The sequence below is a fragment of the Bos taurus genome, chromosome X, assembly GCF_002263795.3.
Source record: "Bos taurus isolate L1 Dominette 01449 registration number 42190680 breed Hereford chromosome X, ARS-UCD2.0, whole genome shotgun sequence".
NCBI classification, from domain to species: Eukaryota; Metazoa; Chordata; class Mammalia; order Artiodactyla; family Bovidae; genus Bos; species Bos taurus.
The window spans coordinates 8,535,824-8,550,229 of NC_037357.1; the positions used below are offsets into that span (position 1 = coordinate 8,535,824).

Here is a 14,406-nt window from a genome sequence, read left to right on the forward strand (position 1 = left end):
CTATATTCAGTGACATTCCTCCCAGAAGCAGGATTTTTGTGCCTTATGGTAGCCATTAGACAACCAAGAAAAAAAAAATTAAACCAGTGGCTGCAATAAGATTCTTTAGATATTCATGTTCAATTATTTCACTAATGGGACAGAGAGGTTATAAGATTTACTAGATTCTTTTTAATTTTTTGGTAGATATTTTATTTGTTTTGGGTACTATCTAAATTGATTTGTTTTCTTAATTTTTTTTTTTCAAATTGTTCATTGCTAGTGTGCATGCGAAGTTGCTCAGTCATGTCTGACTCTGTGCCACCTCATGGACTGTAACCTGCCTGTCAGGCTCCTCTGTCCATGGGATCTCCAAGCAAGAATACTGGAATGGGTTGCCATGTCCTCCTCCAGGGGATCTTCCCAACCCAGGGATCAAACCAGTGTCTCTCACATCTCCTGCATTGGCAGGTAGGTTTTTTTTTTTTACCACTAGCACCACCAAGGAAGGCCATGCAGAATTCACTTGTTGACTTGGAGTTTTCTTGTGTGTGGTTACTGGGGATTTTTCTGTATATAGGAGCACGCCATCCACAAAGAAAATAGACAGGAGAGGTTCCCTGTTTTGGGTCACCGCCATCCTTGAGTCTTGGTTCAGCTTGCACAGCCTAGGCCAGGGAAATCGAAATCAGCGGAAGCCCTTCTTTGCAAGCCAAGCTCCTATCCGCAGGAACGTGGCGACCCCTCAAGGCCCCTGCAGGGCCGGCGCACTACCTAGGAGTTGCCTGGACGCATGACGCCAGAAAGGGGTGGATTCTGATCGACCCAGCCAGATGCCCCAGCTACACAGAAGAGAATGTTGTTCTTGGAGCAGCAGGCACAGTTCTTAGGACGGCAGGACCCTGAGCCTCAGCGAAGGTACAGCTGGAGGGGATGCTGACTCCAAGTCTTGGGATTTTCCAGTGGAGGCTGGACTGCCTCGAGTCCCTGGTGAGGTGTGCTCCCCGCCACCTCGCCTGTCTGCACTGTGGGGAGTCAGGGGGCAAGCCACCAGGTCCAAAAGGTAGAATCACACAGTGTTGCCAACGATGATCAGGTGCGGGAAGCCCATTCTCTGCTAGGATTCGAATTCAGACCTAAGCAGCCAGATTCCCATGGCTGTACCAGTCTTAACACGACCACTGTGGTCCACTTGGGACCTGTGGAGCTGTGGTCCAGTTGACCTTAGCATTTGAAGAAAGCAGATGGCTGGAGATGGACCAATTTCTCTCTTTCTCGCTTGCTCTTCCTCATACTCCACCCTGCCATCCTCCTCCTCTTCAGCTTTCCTCCTTCACCCCTCTTAGACCTGATATGTGTGCCCTGCAGGCTGAGGCCACTGTACCATCTTGAGTGGGGAGCTCAGAGCCGATCCAGGTGATGTCCTCTTGGCCTTTCTAGAACTTTTCTCTGGTTCTAAATCAGCTGCTAGAAGAAAGGTTTTGAAGAACAGCTGATTTTAAAAATTTAGGTTCCTCTAGGACTAAAAACTTACAGGGGACATAAGAATTCTTGGTCTACACACCACCCTGGCCCCTGTGGTGGAATGCATCCTCCATCGAGCATTTACTGGGTGCAAAATGGGTACCAGGCCCTGCTCTGGGTGAGGGGCTGGCTGCATGGTGTCAGTAGAACTTATATCCTGTTCATGAAAAGGTGGTAGTGTCTCTAAGATATATATATGTGTGTGTGTGTATGTGTGTATAATATATATATATATATATACACGTATATATATTGCTAGTTAGAATCTATTTTTATCATTCAAGTTAATAGGCATCAATGAAACCAACTTTTGACATTTCTTATGCTAATTAGCAAAGTGTAGGTTCTGTGTCTGAGATATAGCTAACAGAAACACTTATGGTCAACACCTCTGGATAGTGGCCCTTTCTGGTATTACTCTGGTTCCCTTCCCCCGTCTCTATCCGGATGAGGGCAGATGGCTGACCCTAGATGTAAAGCCAAAACCCACTGTCACAATATATAAAAACACACTGTGTAGGCTGAAGTGTTAAAAAGTTCATGGCAGATACTGCACCACATATTCTGTTTAATACTCACAACAGTCCCGTGACTGTAGAAGTAGAATTACCATCTCTGTGTTATGGATGAGGAAACTGAAATTTAGGGAGATTCAGTTATTTGTTTACGGATCCCCAGATAATAAGTGATAGAACTCGGATTTTAACCCAGCTCTTTGAGGCGCCACATATCTTAAGTATTATTTTATGGCCAAAAGCATCATTTTATGTTTTTTTTTTTTTTTTTTTTGTGGTCATGTGAAGAATGTTTTTAAAAACTTTTGAATACCGAATGTTCTTAGCGGTTGGAAGCTAGCCCCCAGGTAGAATGTGGTTGTCTGGATTCATTACCTGCCTTCGGCCCTCTTAGATGCTTGCCACTTAGCAAATCTCAAGTCTGAAAAAATGATTTTGGGAAATGGCAGCAGTGGTGTCTGTCTTGGAGGACCTAGTGATGGCTTTAGTGCTTGCATGGTCCTGGGATGGACGAGGAATCGAACTTGAGCCTCACATTCTTCCCCTTACCCCCCAACACCCTTCCACTAGAGTACTGCAGTGCTGCTGAGAATCTTAGTCCCTCTAGCCTGTCACAGGTTCCTAGGAGCATATACAAGATAAGATGCACTTATGTTTGATAGACATGGAGAAGGACAGTCTTTTAGGACAGACTGTTAGTGATTGTTGACTGGAAATCTTTAGGAACATGAATTCAGTTTTGCCCTTGAAGTATCAGATGGGTATGTCTTGTCACCATGGTTTTCAGGACAGACTTTCCACTGACTGTGGAGAGCATATACAGCTTTCTAGTAACATCTTCAAGTTAACCCCAGCAGAGTTAACTTTAAGAAGTGGTGGAAGATGCAGTCCTCTACAGGATGAAATGAGAGGAAACAGTTGGCAATGCATTACTGCCCCCAATGTTGCTGCCAGTCATCCCACCATGTCTTAATTTGTGCCTAGCAAAATGCCAAGCAGAGGACCCCCCCTCCAAAAAAAAGTTACTTCTTTCCCTTTTCATCAATTTTTGGAGGGCAGACAACAGGATGGGGACTGTTGAACTTACACTGGGGGAAATGAAGATGTCAGGAGTTTTCCAGATGGCTTGAAATGAAGGCAGGTGTGCCTGGAACTCTGCCATTGTGTCTCATCCTGAAATGGTAGTAAATGCACTTTTGGTGAACAATTCCAATTTTAAATGTGCCAGTGGAATATGCTAGCTAAAGAAACCCAGCTCTGAATCTGTTTATTCAGCAAATAAGTGTCCTTGTTTCTGAAATTTGCATTTTATTTGGGTTCTTTAGATTCTTAAAGTGGTTCCAGAATTGTTACCACAGAAGACAGTTAAAATAAGTAGAAAAGCTTACTTAGATGGTATGAGTCGTAGGGGACCCAGGAGAGAAGAGAAAAGATTTATTCTGATAGGCTATGGGGTGTGTGTGTCTGTCTGGCAAGGAGAGGTAACTAACATGTTTATTATGTGTGAGGCACCATGCTGAGTGTTTTTCGTGTTTATTTCACTTAATTCTCATGTCAACTCTAAGGTAGATACTATTAGTCTCCTTCTGCTACTTAGTCACAGCCCAGTAGAGATTTGATTCTAGGTAGCAAGAGACCCCTCTTGCCTGGAAAATCCCATGGATGGAGGAGCCTGGTGGGCTGCAGTCCATGGGGTCGCGAAGAGTCGGACAAGACTGAGTGACTTCACTTTCACTTTTCACTTTCATGCATTGGAGAAGGAAATGGCAACCCACTCCAGTGTTCTTAGGCCTGGAGAATCCCAGGGACAGGGGAGCCTGGTGGGCTGCCGTCTATGGGGTCGCACAGAGTTGGACACGACTGAAGCGACTTAGCAGCAGCAGCAGCAAGAGACCCAAACTTAAATCTAATTGTGTGAGCTTGGGTGAGTCACTTCTCCGGGCTTCAGTTCTCTCACCTGTAAAATGAAAGATTAACTTTTAAGTACTTTTTGCTGTGACAGTATATGATTTTGTGCCTGCGCTTCTTCCTACTGTTACCTAGGTGTTGTTTCCTAAGGAGATAAAGGGAAGAAGTGGAAAAAATGACTGAATTGCAACTAGCAATGTTTCAAAATGTAATCTTACTGTACAACTGAGCTAGTGTCAGAAACGTAGGTTACCATGGACAATGTATTTGTTTAGGTTTTTGTGTTGTTATTAGTGGCGGTTTTTCATTATGTTGAAATGAGTTCTCAGCTCTATTAAAATGCTTTGTTATCACCATCAGCTTTTGTTTTAAGAGAGATCAACAGATCAACACTTGGAACATTTATAACATTTTTCTTGACAAAAGTCTGATTCTTTTAGTGCTTATTGTTACCCTAAAGTGCTGTCCTCATTGATTGGTGTGACATAGATTTACTCATTTGGACACACATGTTAATTAATTGTTATTATTATTTCTGGTTGCCCTGGGTCTTTGTTGCTGTGCACAGGCTTTCTCTAGTTGCAGCAAGCAGGGGCTACTCTTTGCTGTGGTGTGTGGACTTCTCATTGCAGTGGCTTCTCTTGTTGTAGAGCACAGGCTTCAGCAGTTGTAGCAGGCGGGCTTGGTCATTGTGGTGTACGGGCTTAGTTGCTTCATGGCGTATGGAATCTTCCTGGACCAGGGATCGAACCTGTGTCCTCTGCATTGACAGGTGCAATCCTATTCATTGTACCACCAGGGAAGTCCCCAGCCACAAATATTAACTGAGCATCTGCTCTGTGCAAAATATTTTTCTAGGTATTGAGGATATATCAATGAACAACAAAAAAAATACACCTGTCTACCCTCATGGAGCTTATTAGCAGTAAGCTCTATTGCAGAAATAAAGCAGAATAGGGGGTTTAGATCCCCTGGAAAAGGAAATGGCAATTCACTCCAGTATTCTTGCCTGGAGAATCCCTTGGACAGAGGAGCCTGGTGGGCTAGAGTCCATAGGGTTGCAGAGAGATAGACATGGCTGAAGTGACTTAGTGCACACGTACAGGGGATTTGAAGTTTTGAGTACAGTTGCTTACTATCTCTCTGGGAAAATCAGTGCTGGTCCTCATCAGGGTTTAGGTAACAGGAAATTCTGTACCTAGGCAATTAAGTGTGGACTTTGGAGTCAGATAAACCTTGAATTTACAACTCTGCTGCCAGCTTTATGATCCTGGTCAAATAATTTTACTTCATTGAGCCTTGGATCCCTCAGTGTTGAATTAGAGAAGCAGAACCATTAGGAATGATATAAAGCAAAGGATTTATGATGGGGATTTGAACTTATACAATAGTGGGAGCAGAATAACCAGTTCACATGAGGCTGTTACTTCTATATCTGGTGTTGGAACTGAAGTCAGCAAGACAGATAGGAAAGATGAATGTCAAGTAGAGGACAGCAATGTCAAACTAGAGCTTATGAGGAACGGCTGGAACCCACGAAACAAACTGGAATCCACATCAATTTCTCATAGCCTTTAAGTGTCCAGATTCAAAGATGGGGGTGTCCTGCAGGAGAAGATGGTTGCTGCATTATGGAACTGAATTCACACCTGGCCCCTGAGTCAGAGGAGCTGAAAGAGGAAGCTTAGCTATTGCTGGGGGCTCAGACACTGTCCCATTCCAAAAACAAGAGCCAGGAAAGAAGGGACAGCATACTTAGACTGCCATAGCACCTGGAGCCTTGCCCCCACCATCTGGGCATAATAAAATGATGGCTGCCACTTCACTTCCACCTTTCAAATTTCATGCAAAATATCTCTCATGGCCCTGGCTAAATCCAAATTATTTGAAATAGGGAAGGAAATGCTAGAGACTCTAGTTCCAGCTTAGCTAGGTGGACAGCATACAAATCCACAAGCCTATTTCTTAATAGGGATAATCATACTTAACTCAGGATTCTTATAAAGAATACATGAGATAAAAGCCATGTAAAAGTATTTTGTGCCTAGAGGGTCATCAATTTTCTTCCTTTCTCCTACCCTTTGCCTAAGGGATAGCATGATTTCAGACACCAGGGCCTATGGAGAGGGTTTTATTGTTTGGGGGTTTTCAGATTACAAGCTGGCTGTTATGTCTGTATTTGAGGCTGGCCCTGCTTGAGGATGTGAAAGAGAAACTGAATGACCTGGACCATTGAAGATATATCCAGCACACATACACACATACGTGCAATGAAGACAGATTGGAAAGGGTCACATAAGTTGGTGGAAAGCCAAAACTGAATTCATTAAGTCACAGGCTAGAAATGTTAGAGCTGGTAGAAAATTAAGAGGTCAACTAGTCTAACCCCAAATTTTCACAGGTAGGGAAACTGAGGCTCAGAGCAGGGTAGCTGATTTGCTAAAGGCATAGCTTGTTTGGGACTTCCCTGGTGGGTCAGATGGTAAAGAATCCACCTGCAATGCAGGAGGTGCAAGAGACGCCGGTTTGATCCCTGAGTCAGGAAGATCCCCTGGAGAAGGAAATGGTAACCCACTCCAGTATTCTTGCTTGGAGAATTCCATGGACAGAGGAGCCTGGAGGACTCCAGTCTGTGGGGTTACAAAAAGTTGGACATGATTGAACGACTATCACTTTCACTTTCACACTGTAACTTGTTTGACCCAGGAACATTTTTTTGTAGGATTTTTTTTTTTTTTTTAGAATCCTGCAGAGACAGTTAAATACATTATAAGGGTGTAGTTGAAGACTTCATCCACTCTTATTCAGTGTCCTCTATATGACCAGCATGTGAGAAATTCTAGAACTAAGTGCTAGGAAAAACTTTGTTTATCCTGAGGAACTGGTATGCTTTTATTCCTTGTGGACAATACAGATCTGATAAGTGATCATGTGGAAACATGATCATTTTGCTTTGGCTGCCAGGATGTTCTGAGCCAAACTGGAAGTTCCAACTGTATTAACCACGTAGGACTCTATGGCTTAATATCCATGTCCTACTCTGCCTTCTAACTTTGTTGCTTTTTTCTCTCCTGATCTTGATTTTTAGTTAATATAGTTTTTACATGTAAAAGTGTTTTATATGTAAGTATGTATAAATTGCCTCAGATCCTCTGTGGCACAGTGAAAAAGCATTGGATTTAAAATAGCATCTAGTCTAAGATCTGTCATTTTATTTACTTATTTATTTGGCTGTGTTGGGTCTCAGTTGCAGTTTGTGAGACCTTCGTTGCATCCTGCGGAATCTTTTGTTGCAGCACACAACTCTCTAGTTGTGGTACAAGGATTCAGTTGCTCTGTGGCATATAGGTTCTTAGTTCACTGACCAGGGATCAAACCCAAGTCCCTGGCATTGAAAGGTAGATTCTTAATCACTAGACCACTAAGGAAGTCCCTAAGCTCTATCACTTTAATAGACTTCTTAGAACCTCACTTTCCTTGAATAGTGTAAACTCTGGCATGATTCAGATGATTATGAATGAGGAGAGGTAGCTAAAACCTATGTGATGATTTTTCCTGCTTTATAAAAGGTGCATGTGCTTTGAAAGAAACATTGTACTCAATTCTGGATATGAAAAAGGATTAGAGTAAATTTTAAAATTAGTGGGAGAACAGTACTTAAAGTAAAATGTATTCACTTATTTGATTTAAAATCCTTTTAATTTTTAAAATGATCACACATTTGGGGGGAAGCACACAGTTCCATGAATTTAGTACGTGTATAGATTCATGTAAACCATCTCCCCTGAAACCTTCCTTGTGCTGTAGTTTTATACTCACACTCTCCTCCCACTCATATGCCTTGATTTTATTTTCAAATGTTCTACCCAGTATTTTAAGAGAATACATTAAGAAGACGAATTTGATTCAACCATTCATTTACTCGAGAGTTCCTTCCAGATGCTCTCCACCATGGCAAGTTCTGCAGGCTATGTAAGAAATATCACATGCAGACCAGGGCTTCAGTGATGTTACACTGTGGTTGGCCAAGATCTGCTTAACACACTGGAAGTAATTAGAGGGCCATATAAGACACTATACAAGCAAGTGCAAAATTGGCATCGATCAGCACATGGGGAAACATCTGTTTAGGCTGGACAAAAGGCTTCTGCAACTGAAATGACATACTACTTGTGTGTATCTTTCTGTATGAGGACAAGTTGGAATGTATTTAGAAATGTAAAGAGTTAAGTTTTGCCTCTGAAAGTGATATAATAGTCTAAACAGATGAGAGGGAATCACATGCTTGTGAGAATATTTATAAAAGTCTTCAGACTCTACAGTCAAGGAAGTCTACCTCAGTACAAAAAATTATTGTTTTACTTTTATAAGACGTGGAGAGACATATGACTGCCAAATGGCTTTGCTCTGTGTCCAGAGAAATTTAACAAAGCTGACATCCAGATATCTATTGCAGAAGTCTGACTAGAATTTTCCGTTATGAATACAGTACATGTAAATTCTGAACATATGGCTCCCATCAGTGATCTATGAGGAGGTGATGGAATGTAGGTTGGGGAAGACAAGAGAAAGGCCAAGTCTCTGACTCTGAAGTGAGAGGCAGCTGGACACCATATGTGCATGTTTGGACTTAGGGCTTTATGTCGAGGGAGTAGGCAGCCACCCAAGTCTTGTGATTTGTAGGGTGTGGGGAATGGGTCTTCCTTTGCCAAATTCTTCCCTTACAGGCAAACCCCAAGGCCCAAACTTTCCATTATAGAAAAAAACAAAATATTGTTTCTTTTGGAGCCTCCTCTTAAAAATATAGGCAACTGGATGGGGAGGGACTCCGACACAATAAGGTGGAAACATTTACCAGAAACTTGCTGGAGAGGTTTATTCAATTAGCCTCGCAGAACTAGAGGGAAGAATAGGACCCATGGGATAGGGTAGGAGTGTGTGTATATATCTATATCTGTGTGCACGTGTGTGCATGCTGGGTGTCAGTGTGTTTGCAAAAGCTGACCCCATACAGATTAGAATGGTAGTATTTAATGCACTTGAACTTGGTTCATTGACCATATGTTTGGTGTCTGCAGTGATTTACTCTCTGAGATATCAGGTTGATTGCAGAGACTTGCTAAGAACTGATCAAGAAGATGGCCCACTGAAGCATCCCCAGGCTGAACATCTCAAAGGGCTTTCTTAAAAACGTCTCTGCCAGCCCCCACAGAAAGTGGGGGCCAGGTTAGGAGTGTGAAGCCCATGACGTGAATGGAGAGATTAGCCGTTACAGAAGTTGTCACTTCTCTACAAATAACCTGATACTTTAGATTAGAAGCAGGACTCTCTGGTGTGTGAGATGAGAGCCAGAAGCCCCACCCTTTCTAAGCAAATGAAGTGATATGGAAAGCAAAGCTTTCTGATTGTGTCTTCTATACCCTGCAGCCTGGCATCCTGAAAACTGATCTTACTTCTTAAAAACATGTATGCCTGTGGCGGATTCATTTTGATATTTGGCAAAACTAATACAATTATGTAAAGTTTAAAAATAAAATAAAATTAAAAAAAAAAAACACACACAAAATTGCCTCTTGGGTCTTCATTCCCAGCTATTTTTAGCAATCAGTCCAACCTCACTAAGCTGGGAAAACAAAAACCCCCTTTTCTTTTGAAAGCAAAGGAAAATGTACTCTAAGAAGCTAGGAAGATGGGCAGGATCTCAATAAAGGTTGGATTTGACTATTTCAAATGTACAAGTCAAATCAGTCTGGAGTCTCGTCTAATCCTCAGAATATAGAAGGCGCATTGGACCTACAAAGAGGGAGCTTTATGAAACTTAAAACTCTAAGGCCAAAAGGAGCGCCATGTTCAGTGACATCTCTTTGACTTAAAATGGTTAATTTGACATTCATAATCCCATCTCACTTTAATTCTACAACTGAGCCTTTTTGTAATCAGAAAGAAATGTGCTTTTCGGGTTGGTTTGGGGTACAGAGCAATCAATAAAACCCCATGTGGGTGTGGTGTTGGCTTTTCTGAGTTCAATGTTGGATGGAAACTTCAGATTACATCTCAGTTTGAGTCATCTGAAAAAATTGGATTTGCTCATTTGCAGGTGGAAAATGTAATGTGCCTATTAATTTCTTCAGATGATGACCTTTAAAGGTGAAAGTGATAATGGTGCTGGGAAGCTGCTTGGGGATCGTGATCTTTATGGTGCTGGAGCAGAGAGCTACTGTTCTGGTCGTGTGAACTGGTTTTGTCAAAGGCAGAAGCCAGGGTTCTGGTATGGGTTCCCAGTAGATTGATCATGGAAATTTCCAATTACAGCTGGTGGGCATGTGATATATAAAAGATTCATAAATACAATTCTTGGGACCTGAGACCTACTTTCTGCCAGATGAATGGGTATTTGTAACTTTGGGGTGGTATCTAGGGTTGGGACCCCACTGATTTTCTCAGCAGCCTGCTCCATTTTGAGGGAAGTCAAGAAACTTTCTTTTCAGCCATGTCCCTCTTACTTGAATTTCTCCCATTTCTCTTTGATCAATGTTTCATTTATACTGAGAATAGCTTCTCAGCATTGTCCTCGTCCAACCCCTTCATGGACTATTGGAGCATGCTCCTAAAGTCTTCTCTAGGCTAAATGACTTTCCATAGTGACAATATAGGCTTTTCTCAATTCACTCCAGAAGAAATGAATCTTTAGGTATCTTGCTTTTATAATAACAATGATAATAATAATAATAGCTAATACTTATCATTTATTAAAAAGCTAACATTTATTGAGTGCTAATTGCCAGGTAGCATGCTAAGGATTTTACATGTATTAGCTCATTTTATCTTTCTGATAATCTGGTGGGGGCAGAAATTATTATTTTGCTGTTTCAAAGATCAGGAAACTGAGACTGAGGGTTAATTTGCCCAGGTTCACACTCTCAGTTTAACCCATATCTTTCTGTGATGCTCTATAGCTCCTCTAATTATTAAGAGTACTCTGAATATCCTGTATGTTTGTTTTTCAAATATATATATTTGTGTGTATATGTATTATATATATATATGTATGTATGCAAATTTGCTAAATAAGTGTCATGCTACTTTGTGCCATGCTGAGGTATTAAAACTTTTTAAAGGAAAGACTAGCTGACCTTCATCTATACTGAAATTATTCCCTTAGGAATATTCCATTTCTTTTTTCCATTAATAAGCTGCCTTGAAGAACAAATTAGTTCTATGAAGGATGCTACATTAAGCTTCAAAGTGCTAAATCCAAAGGAATTTTAATATTTTCACCTTTATTCTATCCACATATGTCATAGTTGATAAAATTTTACAGTAGCTCCTACTCCATGCCTTGCCTCCCAGTCCCAGGGAATGTCATGTATTAACTAAGAGGAACCATTGCATATCCCCAGTGAATGGACCACAGGCCACTTTGCAATGCTTTTTAGCCTGGTAGGAAGAATAAACTTAAGCATACATTGTAGGTGAAAATGTCCCATGCTGCATGTGGCTTTTGTGCACTAAGTATATTTCCAGAGTTGCTCCTGGGCTTCGGAGGACTGAGGAATACAGGTAGCAAAGTGGAGATTTTCAGGTGGGTTAATAGTGTCTGGGAAGTCAGGGATCCAGGATAAGGCATTTGGGTTAGGACTGAAGGCAAGGGCCCAGGGAGGATTAGAGGAGTTCCTAATGTGGAATTCATCAGTTTTGTATTGGAATTGAGCTGCTGGTCTCAGATTGGCCCTGCTGTGTGCCGCGTTAGGCTGGGGGCAAAGGGAAGAGCAGCTACACTTGAATCCTAAGCTTGTCTCTGCCGTTTTGTAGGTGTACAACCTTGGGCAAGTAAAGTCTTCCCTCTGGGCCTCAGTTTTCCTACTTATAAAGTGGGTATGAGACTATATATACCTCATTGTTGAGATGATTACACAAGTTAATAACTAGACTGCTTTGCATCTATAGACAGCATTAGAAATGTTAGTGATTATGAATAATTATGTTTTGAGTGTGTTGTAGTCTATATGAGGGCTTCCCAGGTGGTGCTAAAGGTAAACAACCCGTTTGCAAATGCAGGAGATGTAACTGACGTGGACTCATTCCCTGGGTTGGGAAGATCCCCGGAGGAGGGCATGGCAACCCATTCCAGTATTCTTGCCTGGAGAATCCCATGGACAGAGGAGCCTGGTGGACTATAACCCATTGGGTTGCAAAAAGTTGGGCGTAACTGAAGCAACATAGCATGCATTCTATATGAATATTTTTTCTTTTAAAAAAATATTATTTATTTATTTTTGGCTGTGCTAGGTCTTGGTTGCTGTGTGGGCTTTCTCTAGTTGCAGTGAAAGTGAAACTCACTCAGTCGTGTCCAACTCTTCGTGACCCCATGGACTATACAGTCCCTGGAATTCTCCAGGCCAGAATACTGGAGTGTACCCATGGGTATGGGTTTTCCTGCATTTATTTAGGATAAGAAAAGTCTATTTTGTAAGGTTTAAAGAATGCAATTTCAGATGCTACTGCATACCAAAGTTGTTTAAAAGTCTGAAAAAAATGTGGCATGGGGAAAATGCAAAACTCTATTAGCTCTATTGGAGCTAAAACACTAAGGGGGTAAAGCCGCTTTTCTCTTTCTTTTCTCTTTTTTCTCTCTTTCTTTCCCTTCTCCAGAGGATCTTCCCGACCCAGGGATCAAACTCAGGTCTCCCACATTGCAGGTGGATTCTTTACCAACTGAGCAATGAGGGAAGCCCCATAGTTGCAGTGAGCGGGAGCTATTCTCTAGTTGCGGTGCTCAGGCTTCTTGTTGGGGTGGCTTCTCTTGTGGCAGAGCACGGGCTCTAGGGCATGTGGGCATCAGTAGTTGTGGCATGTGGGCTCTAGAGAGCAGGCTCAATAGTTGTGGCACACGGGCTTAGTTGCTCTACAACAGGTGGGATCTTCCCAGACCAAGGATTGAACATGTGTCTTCTGCATTGGCAGGTGAATTCTTTACCACTGAGCCATCAGGGAAGCCCTGAGAATTTATTAGCTTTTCTTTCTCAGAAATGTTTATTACTTTCCCAAGAATTTCTCACAGTACGGAATTGAAAATATGCTTTAACAGCTGATAGTAGCAAGTTTAGCCACTGATGCTATTTTGTCTTAGCTACTCCTTCAGCCCACTTGTGAGCAGACCTAGGATGGCCTGCCCCTGGTTAAGAACACTGTGTGAGTTTCTCAGCTCTTTTAACTACTCTCCCTACCACCCACTAACTCATTTGGTTTCCAAGTTTATGGCTTGCACTTAATCAGTAACCTAGGCCTGTGGTCTCCAAAGTGGAAGATGTATGGACCCCCAGGGGATATGCATGATGATCTATCTGAGGATGGGGAAAACATTAAAATTTCTATTGCCTTTTTAACCTCAAAAAGAAAAAGGTTACGCCAGACTAAAGTTTCATCTTTAGGTTGACATTGCCTTCCTCACTTGGATCTCTGGGTTAGACATGTCACATGCCTCCATCAGCACCATGAAGGAAGAAGGAGTGTTTCACAGTTCAAAGTGGTTCTCAGCAGCAGCCTCACTTGTTTTTGCTTTCAGTCTATTATAACACACTGTGGTCCACCTGTTCAGGGAGAAGGTTATGGCTCATATAATCTTAAATAATAGAATCTTTTGAATAATTTGTAGGGAGAATGACCATGGAAATTTTTTGTAGCACCCAGAGGGTTCACGAGTTATCCTGAGAAAAAGATTTTAAAAGTTGTTGAACTTAGAGATTTTATATTCTTTTCTTTTAAGCAAAAACGAGTATTCCAAATTTGCTGACTTTTACTTGCTAAGTAGTTGGCAACAGTTTGATACCCAGAAGATATTATTTAAAAAGAAGAAGACTTAATCTATCCCTTCAAGGTGAATTTTAATGAGTGAAAAATATAACCGCTTTTTTTTTTTAAAAACTGTATTTTAAAAATGGATACTGGAAAATGTTTCTTTTATGTGGTTCTGTTACTTTTGTCACCTAAGAAAAATCTCTGGTATCTGCATAATTTTTAAAACTCAAAAAATATTTCTATCCTCTTTAAAACTTTTCCAAATGAAGAATTTTAGTAAAATTTGACCCTATTTATTCAAAACACTAAGGTACCACATTTGCTGATTAGTATGTAGGCATAACTGATGAACATGAAGAAATATAGAAATTTGCTAGGCAACTCACAAAAACTCTTGAATAATTGGAGTATGAAATTTTAAAAAATGCTATTGTGATGATACATTAAGCACAGACAATGATGTCCTTTTTCTGTTTGGATCTATGTATCTTTGTGTTCTCTCTTTTTAAGCAAGATATCCAGTAAAACCTAATATTTAGATAATCTAAATTTAGAAGTAGTCCTTCAAATGGATATATTATAAGATTTTAAAGATTAAGAAATTGTGTACTGCTCTCATTTAATAAATTTAGCTGAATAATACTTTTAAGGGAGATCAAAATTATTTTTGTGCCATTAATAA

General features: G+C 41.1%; 1 protein-coding gene across 1 annotated transcript in view; it reads left to right on the forward strand.

Moving 5' to 3' along the window:
• Positions 1–259: 259 nt before the first annotated feature.
• The window catches only part of SH2D1A (SH2 domain containing 1A), a 121,705-nt gene continuing 107,558 nt past the window's right edge, over positions 260–14,406 (forward strand). Inside the window, exon 1 of the mRNA XM_059883523.1 lies at positions 260–450. Within this exon, the coding sequence (XP_059739506.1) occupies positions 308–450 (143 nt within the window). The 5' untranslated portion in view covers positions 260–307. The remainder of the gene's footprint in view (positions 451–14,406) is intronic.